General features: G+C 40.7%; 1 protein-coding gene across 1 annotated transcript in view; it reads right to left on the bottom strand.

The window, feature by feature from the left end:
* The window catches only part of astn1 (astrotactin 1), a 336,997-nt gene that overhangs the window by 215,026 nt on the left and 108,943 nt on the right, over nucleotides 1-13,028 (bottom strand). The window contains exons 9-10 of the mRNA XM_041055289.1: nucleotides 4,536-4,620; nucleotides 1,469-1,543 (exon numbers count right to left, since the gene is read on the bottom strand). Coding sequence (XP_040911223.1) covers nucleotides 1,469-1,543; nucleotides 4,536-4,620 — 160 coding nt within the window. The remainder of the gene's footprint in view (nucleotides 1-1,468; nucleotides 1,544-4,535; nucleotides 4,621-13,028) is intronic.

The raw sequence follows: 13,028 nt of genomic DNA, 5'->3' as shown, positions 1-13,028 counted from the left end.
TGTTGAGTGGAAAACATGTTTGCAATCCTCAGAGGAGCTCCTGGCAGTTGATACTGTGCAAATGGAAAATGCTGTGTGTTTGAATGCTGACTCATAAGAGAATTTTGCATGCATCCTCGAGTTTGCTTTGTTTCATTCTCCTCTCAATACCACTGTGATTTTAATTGCCTCATTTGCTTCTTTGTTCAATGGTAATATCTGCTTAAGCAAACAAGATGACGACGGCATGGCTTTCTGAGTGCTGGGTGACATTCAAGGTCTTTTTCCAGTGCGTGGAGCCAACCGGGCTGTTTGGTGAAGTTCAAAGCGAGAGACTGACACGTTCAAATTAGGATGGATGGCTGGGTGGGAGAAATCTGAGGCTAAAGAAATTTTTAAACTGCACGGCTGGAAAGAATGAGAAGGAAAAGGCTGCTTGCAGAAAGCATGCGAGCAGATATTAAATCAATCTATAACTTTATTTGTCCTCCAAGAGCAATTAGTTGTATAGTAATGAAACACTAGATAAAACATAAGGCATATGAACATAAGTAAACTAAGTGAAAATAATTTTAAAATCTTTTAAAATCTGTTAGTTTTGGCTAATGGGAGAATCAGGGGGTAGGATCTGATGTAAGGCATGGGAGGAGTCACACTGACACTGGACTCTGCTTTCTTTAGCATGATGCCAGCCTCCTCTGTCTGTTCCCAGCATAAAGACAATGCTAACAGCCATGAGAGTGGGCCACATGAACTGCACTGGCTTTCTTTTTACTGCAAGCAGTAGCACAAATAGTCTTTTGTTGTTTCTGCTGCTGCACTGTCAGGGAGGGAGTCGGAGACTTGTAATGAAGGCGGTAGAAAATCCTCTGCTAGACCTGCTGTTTCTCAAGTCAGGGATTGAATCATTTCGGGAGGAAAAACCAGTTACAAACATTGTTATGTACCTCTGTCACAGACAAGTGCTCTGCTGTATGTTTCTTTGTGAAATGAACATGACAAAATGGCTTCCTATCAGCTGTGTGTGTTCCATTTAAGGCACATTTCTTGTCAAAAAATGTGCTAAGGTTTACTGAGGTTGTCAATTATTTAAATATTCTGACATTTATATTTCACTTATATCCTTGTAGCAGCATTAATTGATTCCTTGGCCACTTGGGGGCAGGGAACAAGGAGCAGAATGACATATCATCTTAAAAGGTTGTTATAGCTGAATTTCCTTTCCAAACAATTTCACAAACATGTGGCTGTAAAATTACCCTAAAATATGATTCAACATCAGAGCAAACACGTGACTTTAAAAACTGACAGCCTCAGCTACAGAGCTCAGGATCCTCCCATAATCGTAAGGGAGGGAGACAATCAAAGCTAGTGTACCGGAGATATAACAAGTTATTTGACTATACAGTCTTCTGTGCAGGACGCATTGTGCAGCACCATGGAAAATGTAGTCATAACACAAAACAAAGTTTTGTGAAGTTCCCCTTACCTGAAAATGCGATCAGAGGGTTGTTCTCCCATCACAAGATCAAAACCACGTTGGAAGATGGTGTAAGGCCAGGGACTGGCATGAAAAACAAGAACAGATCAGAGGAAGAGACAAAAAAGAGGAGAGAGAATAAAACTGTATTAAAATCAAAGCCGGAGAAGCATTAAATTTTTCAGTGTACCCATCCTCCTAATCTAAACCTCCTGAAATCACAAGCCATGTTTCTATGTCTAACTTTGCGTCATTCCCGCCTTCCAAAGCCCCACAAATCACAGGCAGCATTACAGCGTGTGCTATGTGTAAACATGTTGATTGAAAAATGTGTTCTCTGACAGCTGACATGCAATGTGACTTTGGCTCATATCTATTTACCAGGGGAGGGGATAAGAGGGGATGACAGGATGAGACAGAATGGGAGAAAGAGACACACAGAAGGAGGGAGAGAAGGAGAGTGACGGAGAGAGCAGACGATGGAAAAAGTGAGACACAGTGAGAGTGAGAGAGATAGAGGAACATGGAGGGGATGAGACAGATGCCAACAGGCAGAAGTGAGAGAGGGAGAATGATGGAGATTAATGGGGAGTGGCAGCTCGGGGACTAAACAGTCTGCAAAGTGAGAGTGTGAGGAGGAGAAGTGACAGGGGCCCAATGTCATTCTGAGCAAACTCCTACACTACTGTAAGCAAAAAGAACATCAAGGAAGAAGGGAGCGGCTTCCACGCCACAGGCTATGGTCATTAAACATTTAAATCACCCAAGGGTGCCCACTCTGTCACACAGAGACAGGGACACTGGGAGAGAGCACCAGTGAAATGAGATACAGAGGTGCACAGTTGGGTGGGCTGAGGGGGAAATTCAGATGTCGCATTTAATTTCCAAAAGAAGTCACAAAATACATATTAAGGCTTTTACATTTTTACTGATAGGTATTACATCTACTCATGTTTCTGTCAATCATATCCCATCTCACTTTTCATTTACTCCCTGCATTAAAATTTACAGTTACCACTTAGCGATTGCATCAGTGTAGAGGTGACTGCCTTGAATTTTAAAATCTAACCCATGAGCAGCAACAGGAGCTCATTTATCACATCGTAGATGTGATATCCTGTTTGGGGTTAATCCAGTCAGTTAAATACCTGAAAAATCAAGAGGCTTCATCACATTCAGCACATATCACATAAAAATCCAATAGCGCTATTAAGCAGTCCTGTGCATTGATCTGCAACATTGCTCAAAATGGTCTCATACACCCAGACATATAAAAGAGAGAGAGAGAGCACAGTGAACAGTATGGCTCTGTGATGGTTGACAAATTTATTCCTTTCCACAATATATATCATCCTTTTGTTCAACACCTCAGCACACACTGAGCAGTCCAATACCAAACACCTCAAACTGAAATATGACGCATCTTGCAACTAATAAAACACTCCCCCAAACCACTGTCACAGAGGGAAGTGTCCTGTAGGTCAGCGCTGTCTTTTCTGAGGAGGTGACTTGTACTTGTACAGTAACATCCCTGCGCATACAGCCTGTGTGGTCACCCAGTGATTGGCACTGTGGCAGCGGTGTTAGCCAAATGTCAAGGACTTCTTAACAAGCAAATGTGAACCCAATTAGGCATTTATATGACTTCCTGCCACAAAGTCTGAAACAGCAATTTTCAAAGCCAAAAGATATCAAGTCATCACTTGGAATCATTATGGTAATATAGAAGAAGTGACCTTGCGCCCAAAGATATGAGCAAGAAAAAGAAAAGCATGATAAAGCACCTACAACTTTAATGACTCACCACTGGCCGAAAATGTGATCTATTGATGGTGTTAAAATTCATACAACTGTATTTTTAAGCTTAAGTATTTTTGTTTTAGAGGCAATCCACCAATTGGGCTTGGATGGTGCAAAATTATAACAAAAAGTAAAAAACAAAATCAAACAAAAACATTACAAAGTAGAAATTTGGAGGTTTTTGAATTAAAAAAAAAAGAAGAAGAAAAGATGCGATTGGCTGAATTATGGGAATTTCTGGATTCTAGATTTTTTTGGATCTTGACTCATACTAGAGGAGATGTGCCTTTAGCTGGGATTAAAAGAGAATTGGCAGCAGAAGGGTAAGATCTGACAGTGAAGGCAAACTGCTCCACTGTCTGGGAGAAGCAATGGAAAAAAGCTCGGACACCTTTGAACTTTGACTGGGAACATGAAACAGTGAGGCGTATGTGATCAGAGGATCTGAGGGGCCTGAGGACACTACAAGGGAGATCGGTCTTTCCTCTAGGAACCAATGAGGAGTCTCGCTGCAGCATTTTGAAGTAGCTACAGGTGACATAGTGATGTCTCCCACATGAGTTAGTTGTGTTAGAAGTCAGCATGTGAAGTAATAAAGTATGAGAGACGGTCCTGCAGATTTCAAAAAGAGACACAGTTTTCAAAGTTTTACCTTTGCCATTACTCTTGTGTGGAAAAAGTCCAAAATGACTCCCAGATTTCTCACACATGTTTGTCACATATCTGAAGGTGGAGGCCCAAGAAAATTGCCTCCTACTGAGTAGGATCCTCTGTTGTACACTGATTAAGCTGGAGAAAATTGCTGGCCCTCCAGCATTTGACATCCTCACGGCAACTTGAAAGAGGCTGTGTTTATTATCATGAAGTAAACATGTCAGAACCTTTCACAGCACTTAAGATGTCTTTGCTGTCAATGTGGACAAAATCTGTCTTGGTAATAGATTCTGTTTACACTGCTATCTGACATTTTCTTTTTTAATTAAGCAAATAATTTGCTTTGCACTGTCTATAGTAGATAACTCTATTTTCTGTGTATGTTTAATTAGTTGCTCATGATTCTGTGTTGTTTAGGTGCTCCTTTGGTTTTTGCCTGATTCTGTATATTAATTGGCATCATTAGCATCACACATCGTTTTGATTTATCTGTCCAAGAAAAATGAATGGCCTTGTTAGATGCGTAGGAGGATTCCCGTGTTGTAAATGATTTATCCAGCAGTTCCTCTCGGCCTGATAATGAGCAATCATAAACCCTCATCAGGTGATTAGAATAACTTACCCCTGATTGGGCCCCCACTCGCTGCGGATGCAGAGGTGCTTGTGGACCGGGTCCTTCATGTAGCCGTCTAGGCAGAGGCATTCTCCTGCAAGCAGAAAGGCAGTGATTCAATCATGTGTTCATTATAGTCAAGCCTTTTTTTTTTTTTTAATTCATTGGAGAATTCCCTTTGCTCCACTCCTTTCATTTTTCTCCATGAGAGCTATCCCAAAGAGGATCCTCTTCAGGCAGATAGAGCACTCTTAATCTTCTCTTATTTTTAATGATGTAGTCATTGTTTTTTTTTTTTTTCTTTTGAGACATTCAAGTCATGTTTTTGCCCAAATTTCTCAGCAAAAAGCTCCCAAACTTTTCCAGCATCAGTGCTTTTAATTGACTCTTGCAATTGACATCCCTCATGTTGCATAATAAGTTTTCTTAGCCTAAAGCACAATTAGCATGAAAATAATGTTTGCTTAGTCCTGTCTTGAATTTCTTATTTGGAAAAAAAAAAGTCTGAATAGCTCCTCTAATAAATGCACACAAAGCTAATACAAGCATAATGAATAGCAACTCCTTTGAAATACAACAATACAGGCATTAAATAGTTTAGGTCAATTCCCAATACATCGACTCTTAAGTGAAATTTACTGTCGTCAGGTAGTATCAGAAGCCGCCCCTTAGTCCTTTCCAACATCGGACAGATCTGTGTCCCACAATCTCTGTAACTTCCAACATTCAGACATCCAGCATTCACATCCACTTCCTGCTGTGATTGGTCAGCTGTGTGGGGATAAGAGAGTAGCCAGGCTTTGTACCTCTCATACAGCACCCCCCACCCCGCCTCTCTCTCTCTCTCTCTCTCTCTCTCTCTCTCTCTCTCTACCTCAGCTGGCCTTTCACTCCGCCTTCCAGTGTGTCTGTGCAGAACAGCTATAAATACTTTTGATTTCTGATGAGGCTGGACAGCACATCTTAACACCTGGCTCTGAGAGACCATAAACTAGGCCTCGGGGTCTGGTCGAAGTCAGCGAGCTCGTTTACTAGCAAGGTGCTAACCATTGTCAGTTAGCAATCCAGCTAATTTGGTAGGCTATTGTGGCTGATCTGCACTGTTCAAGGCTAGCAGGCATGGTACTGATAAGCTCACCAGCTACAGTAGTTCGCAAGCTAAAAAAAAAAAATAAAACAATACCTGGATAATAAAAATATTCTTATGAAGACAGAGAACAAACACATCAACTTTCTGGACTAACATTCTCACCTTAGTTGCCCACAAATTAAAGCTCTCAAAGCAAATGCAATGAATTCTGAGGTTCAGTTGTATGTTAAAACATGAAGCAACATTTGGAGATGAACGCAAACAAACAATGTCAAAGCAAAAACATGAAGCATTGTGAATTGAGAAGATGCAACTGCCAAGGTTGAAAATGTTTTAACTTGAGTAAAAAATGTGCATTTATCCTGGTTTCTATGATTCCACGAAAGCACAGAGAAAATACAGAGACAGGGAGGGGCGTCTGTTCGGAAACAATAAACTTGATTTTCATTCAGATTTGGAAATCAGTCTGTCTGAGCTGTCACACACTGAGCTGCTGCTCGTGTTCGTATCGCTTGTGGCCAAAAGGCACATCCTGAGGTGAACTTCACTTCACAAAAGCCCTCCTCTCATCTCGGAGCCAGAAAGAACTGCGATGTTTTGACTTTCATGTTTTTGAGTTGGAGGATATCGTTGCACCAGCAGCCGTGAATCACAAGAATCGCTATGGTTCAGTCTTGTTTCATCACACGTAAAGATTACTTCTCAAATCACGTGGCCACCATTAAATTTGTTCCTTGCCTAATTTGCCTAATCTGCACAGGTCCTGAAACACAGCGGAAACACAAAAACAACTTTGAGTTTCTCAGTAGTTTCTAACTTTTTAGTTCCTGAGGCTTAATTTGCACAATGGAGAAGACTGCCAGACATCCTGAAAGTCGATACTCAAGTTAACTTTGAATCATTACTCCAAATGTCTAGATTTAATAGACTCGGTTTTTATTAGCGTTTTTCAGAGTTATCTGACTGGTTCCAGTGACTGAACAACCCCCTGCCTAATGGAAAGTGATTATATCATTGATTAGTCTAATGAATAGACACTTGGAACTGTCAATATTTACTAAAGAAAAACCTGTTTGTGACTGTGCTGCCCCAAAATCCACTTAGTACTCAGGTCTAAGGCAACATTTCGGGGCAACTGTTAACAGGATCACATGCAACACTGCTTATCTGTGCTGCCTCTACAGACTGAAGCACTGAGATCATCTAAAATACATTGGTAAAGGGATTTGGATCTGGCCCGTGCTCTGTGTTGGCATCCTCCTGATAAGTGAAGCCTTTTAGCAAAGAACAGTGGAGCATCAGCTTTTTTGTTCTGCTGTCAGCTCCCGGGAGAAATGTCGGCCTTGACTTTGCTCACTGTGATTGATGGGGTCTCACCTTTGGTTTAGAGGGTTACCCAGGAGTAACATGTACAACATGTTCTGCTCGTGCTCAATAGGAGGCAAGTGAAGGTCACATGCCCTTGGCCTTTATTCACCACTGTTAATGGAAAAGGTCAACTGTCAGTACCTGCCAGGCTCAAAGAAATCATATTCACAGATTTTATTTGAACAAAAAGGGAATAAATCAAGTAGTTTGCGCTTTTGAGTCTGTTTATATTTGATAGCCTACTTATTTTCAAGAGCATCTCTGTGGGCTCTTGAGTGGAGCCCACATCAGTTCTAAGACTGGGTCCAGTAAAGATCAAGCACAAAAGAGCTTTGAATGAGAGACCTGAAAAAAACAAACACTAAATCCTACTCAAGACAAAGAAAACAGATGTGAATATTTTGTGCCTTTTTCAATAAATAATCCTCCTCTGGTGCTGCACATGCAACAGTATAAGTGCTATAAACATTCAACTTCCATTTACAATACAAAGAAATTTGAGAGCTTTAATTATTTGTAGTGTTTAGCCAGAATAAATTGAAGGGGAGAAAAACTGAAACAGACAAAAGATGGACAGAGAAAAACAAGGTAGAAAAACATTTCAGTCTGCAGTTGCAACATCATCTTGTCACTGACACAAAAGCCAAAGTCAAAAAGGTACAGGACTAAGATCATTTCAGTTAAGAGAGAAAGGTTTAAGTCTGAGCCCACGTAGAACAGTTCGACCTACGTTCTCGAAAATGTGATCTAGATCTGAAGCCAACTGGATCTGCATTAAAGGAAAATTCAAACTGGGGTTCCTCTTTTCATGGATTTGATCATCATTTATGTCCATTGTGATATGATCATTCTCAAAGACTGGGCCACAGCATGTACTGTCCAAGTGCTGGACTTGAACTAAAGGAAATGGTTTAATCATTTTATTTTATCTATAAGAAAATCATTTTATTCTTATATTTTATCTCCTGAAAATAAGATTCCTCACGTACTGTCTGAGGATCAATATGTACGTAAATTGGAACCCAATAAACACACACAGATACCAGCATGCACTGCAGCATCATTGGTATCAGTGATACCAATCAGTGCTGTGTGATGTGCCATAGGAGGAACTAGGGCTGTTACTTTTAATTTCAAGTCTAAACATTAGCTCAAAGTAAAAATAATATATCCAAACTGTAATGACTTGAATTTACTGCATCAGAGCATTTGACCTGTGGTCCAGCAGAGGGCGCTCTTATAGTTCACTCTTAGCTTGACCTGTTGTATGCCCTACTGAGCTATCAATAAACTAAGTTAATAAACAAAAATGGAGACGGAAAAGCAGTGTGTAGAAGTATTTTGGATTCTTCACCATAGGTGGCAAAATTACCAACAAAGGTAAGTAACTCAAGTTAACATGTGCTGCTTAACGACAACAACTCTGAGGACTCACCTCCTAGTTTCCCACCCAAGTGAAACAGCGGAAGCACCAGAAATGAGTGGAGCAACGTCAGCTTTACAACCTCATCTGACTACATTTTGCTTTTCATCACACTCATCCTCAGGACTCTTGCCAGAAGCTCATAAAAAAGCCATCACCGGTAAGATGGGGGAATACGGCATATGGATCGCGTTCAAATTAGTCTGAACGACTTACATGCCACTTCAAATTATTCAAACTCGATTTAAAAAAAAAAAAAAGAAAAAGTGACAGCCCCAGTAAAGAAATGAAACGCCTCCTCATATACTCCTTACTATCACCTGGCTGCTCCAGCACTTTTCCTGGCGGTACTCCCAACATGCAGATACTGTAGCTCTGAACATAATTGCTACTTGCCTGCTTTGTTAAATGTGCAGTGAAAGAGCTGAAATGTTTGCCACTAGAAAGCTAATTTTGCACGTTGAATGACAGTCTAAACTGTGTCCAGAAAAAAAAAAAAAAACACAAAAAAAAGTCATGCTGGAGCAGCCGTGAGATGACAGGAAGCTGTAGAGTTGCATTTAGATTTGTTACATAGCTGCTGAACAATGCTAAACGCCTCATCTTGCTTTAATTAGTGTTTCATCGCACTCTAAGGTCATGGCACTCAGCTTTAACTTTGTTTTTCAAGGTGTTACATTTCCTAATTGCCCAATATACAGGCACCGAGCCGCTTTCTAAGCTTCACACTTTGTTTTCGTCACATCTCACCCTTCTACTTTTCACCTTTTAAAAACGCAGAACTGTATCTAGGGCGACCAGGTTGAGCTAAACGTACCGATGGCCCTTAAATAGCCTCACGATCTGTTGTGTGGGCACCAGGTTTTCTCCTTCTTCTTTCCCTTTGTATCACTTGTGCACAAAATTATTCAGCTCATCAAGCAAATATCTACATGCTGATCCATTATGCAGGCACATAAATCAAGCCAATGTCACATGATATGGGAACATACATCTCTGGAGGCAGAGCATGTTTCTGTATGTCCCCCAAACACACACAGAGCAGAGCAGAGCAGGCAGAGAGAGGGAAAGCAGATGAGGGAAGAACAGCCTACAAACATCCGCACCCAAATCTTCCAGATTCAGGGCTCTGTAGGAAGGGAAGCGCCGCTCGTTAAAAACATCCACCATCTTTTTTTTTTTTTTTTTTTTTTTTTTTTTTAATGTCTTAGAGGAGTAGCACAGATATTGTCGCAGCCCATCTCAGTTTTCATCAGTATCTCCTCCAGCAGAAAAGAGGATTGGATTTAAGCTATCTATAGCACCTCCGCAATCTCCTTGCAGCCCACACACACATTCACTCAGTCTCATGTGCACATTGTCACGCTGAGACACACACACACACACACACACACACACACACACACACAAAAGGACACATATGCACAATGGTTTCATTACAAATGCATCATATGAAAAATGCAATTTTACAATACAATTACAGAAGCCGTGCTATCGGTGCTGCTGGTCCATATATCATTTTAAGGAGTGGGCAGAGTGTGGGTTCGGGTGTGTGGGTGAGTCTCAAAAATGAGTCCCAGAAAGGCAGGCATGAGACACACTGGTCCAGCTTTTTGATTCATTGAAAGGTCTCAGAACTCACTCTGTATTGCCCAGGGGAGAGTTAAGCTGCTGAATAATGGATCCAAAACAAGGGAAGACAGTTTCTCTGCTCTAAGTGTGAGATTTCTTACTGCACTCATAATTTTAGTGACGCGCTGGCAGAGACTTTCCAAGACAATACCAATAACCCAGGTGATGAATGTCTGTACGGAAGGAGCAGCGTGATTTACCATCATCCAGATTTGATAAAATGGAAATAAAATGGCTAAATGCTAACAGGTAGGTACAGAGAGATTTAGGTTGGTTTTTCAGATGTTCAGAGAGGTTCATCAGTTTTCACTGGATTTGCTGGACAGTGCAGAATAAACTGGGCTTCTTGCTCTGGCAATATTTTTTTACTTCATGTCTTGATATCGAAGCCTGGTACATTGTGCAACTTGACAGTAGATGTGAACTGATGAGCTGAAGTTAGCGACCTGGTTAGGAGATTCTCCGATTTGGAAATCACCAGTAGAGATCAGAGACAGTGCCTGGAATCGTCTTTTGTCTTTTATTCAGATCCAGTGGTTCAGATTCAGATCAAATTTTTCCACATAGGCCTGAGGAGTTTAAATAGCATTTGAAAACAGGCTCCCCCACATCCAGTATGTGCTTGAATATAGATATTTTTGTGAAATAAGCAGACACAGATAGTAGCTTTGCATTACACCTCTAGCCTCCATACCACAGTTCTATTATAAGTAGAGACATTTATTTACAGCGCGTAAAACTGAGGCTGGTTATTTTTTATAAGCAAACAACAAGACTGTTGATGCTCATTTAAGGCTTATGCGACAGAAGAAAGTTAATGCATTTTTTCACACAGAAAGTCATTTGAAGTTTTGTTGTTTCTCTGCTTTTGTTATATTATGTAAAATGTATTTTTCTTGTCAGAATCACAGCTATTTCTGAATGTGAGAGAAGTTAACTCAAGTCATTACAACAACTGCACTAATTTCTATTCCCTGAAAGTAACGCCTGAGTGCTGAGAGCTGCTATTTCATCAACTTTTTTATCTGTGCCTCATGGTTAGAAAGCTATTAGCCAAAAAGTCTTAGCATTAGGGATACCATACCCTACCTGGTCACATGATGGTAACCATGATTCAATAGGCTGACCACATGCTCAGGGAGAACCACCACGACTCTTTCGACAGATCCTCAAAGTTCAGAAGTTATTCACCAAAACGAGTCAGGGTGGTTGGTTAGGTTTATCCTAACCATAAACACTAACCCTCGAACACTATGCATGATATGACTCTGACCATATCCTACATCTCTAACCACAGCAGCACTGACACATGTGAAATATGCATATTTTGTATGTCATCATTAAGTGACAAAAGTACACTGAAGTTCTTAGATGATGTGTCACTTTGTGATAGGGTTTAGTCTGGCAGGGGCCAGCTCAGGGGCCCTGCAGTACAGGTTCAGTTGATGAGGAACACGATGCCAGCATTAGTTTAGCACTGTGATGCTGGGAAACCCCTTATCTGTGATACATCGAATACTTCTGCACATATCCCCTGGCAAGCCCCTCACCTGTGTTGAACTGCATAAAAAAATGACATGTTTTACAAACGGAAATGCCCATATGTTACCATTAAAGAGCATTAACGGCCTTTCATTTTCGTTTTGTTCGGAGGTGCCACCTGTGAGTTTGCGATACATTTCCTGCTTCAGTTATGTTACATGCCTAGACTGGCACAGACCAGTTCAGGGACCTCGAGTAATGGTGTCACAACATCAGTCAACTCTTAATCTCCTTTTCTCCTGCAATGCACTAACCCTCCTGTCAGCCACTCGCATCTACCCTGCAGTAACTCCTATGTTCCTGCCGTTCCCCATCACCTGAGCCTCCCTGCCAACTTACACACCTAATGCCAACTTTGAATGCTAATCTCTAGCACTTAATTGTGTGCTCTGTGGGATTTGAATCCAGTTTTCCCACATCAAAGTTCATGGTATTATCCACTACACTAGAGTTTAAGAATTCTGCAAAGCCTCCGCAGCAGCCACCCCAACCCTCACCCAGCAATGACTGATTTTTTTTTTTTTTTTTTTTTTTGCTTAAGAGTGTCTACTATGTTAATACAATTTTCTGCATATTGAATTAGGAGGAAAGGCAGATCGAACTGTATTCATTGGCAGCCAGAGATAAAGAGATAAAGAGTTTGTTAAACAACAAAATGTTCTACAATTCCGTTTTATCGGCTCACTGTTCTCATCATTAGGAATCTGAATGGGGCCTGTGGCTTAAATAAAACATTAGGTACAGTATCTGCACATGGCTCTAATTTCAGCTGTTAGGGAGAAGATGGTAAAGGCACATTCTGTACAATGATTAGATTTTATAACAATGGGTGCATACTCAATGTATTTTCTCAAAATTTTATATGAAATGTTACATCTTCTACATATGTTTTATGTTTGTGAGTCATGATTGTTGGTTGGTCGTTCATATTTAACAACTAGGTGAAAGTGATTCTTCATGAAGACCAGATCCCGAGTTTTTAAAGAGCATGCATCATGTATTACATCCATCAATCAGCAGCTGTGAGTCACGCCACTGCAGCCAAGGAACTGCTTTCAAATTCCCAGCTGCATTTTAAATCAGTGTCTTGTTAAACAGCCGAATGCGGCAAGCAATTTCATAACGACTGCAAAGATATAAATTGTAAGCAGCCGAGAGTTGCGTGATCACAGAGAGCCCAGTAGAGACATTAAATTTGAAGACTACAACAATGTGCTAAAAGTTGGTGTTTACTTTTCACTGTTAACTCGTCCAATCTTCAGCTTTTTGTGTCACAGAGAAGAATTTATATAATGTACCATCAGTTATTGATGTGTCGCTTTTCCTCAACATACTGTGCCACCAGTACATTTATTTACAAGAATTTGTCGTTTCAGGCGTGCCATCAACTTTATATTTATCCTGTCTTCAACCCATTATTCATCTATCCGTCTACAGTCCATTGGTA

Source organism: Toxotes jaculatrix, chromosome 14, assembly GCF_017976425.1.
Source record: "Toxotes jaculatrix isolate fToxJac2 chromosome 14, fToxJac2.pri, whole genome shotgun sequence".
In the NCBI taxonomy this organism is placed as follows: domain Eukaryota; kingdom Metazoa; phylum Chordata; class Actinopteri; family Toxotidae; genus Toxotes; species Toxotes jaculatrix.
The sequence above is the reverse complement of the archived record's forward strand: the minus strand, read 5'-3'. Positions and strand labels throughout refer to the sequence as shown.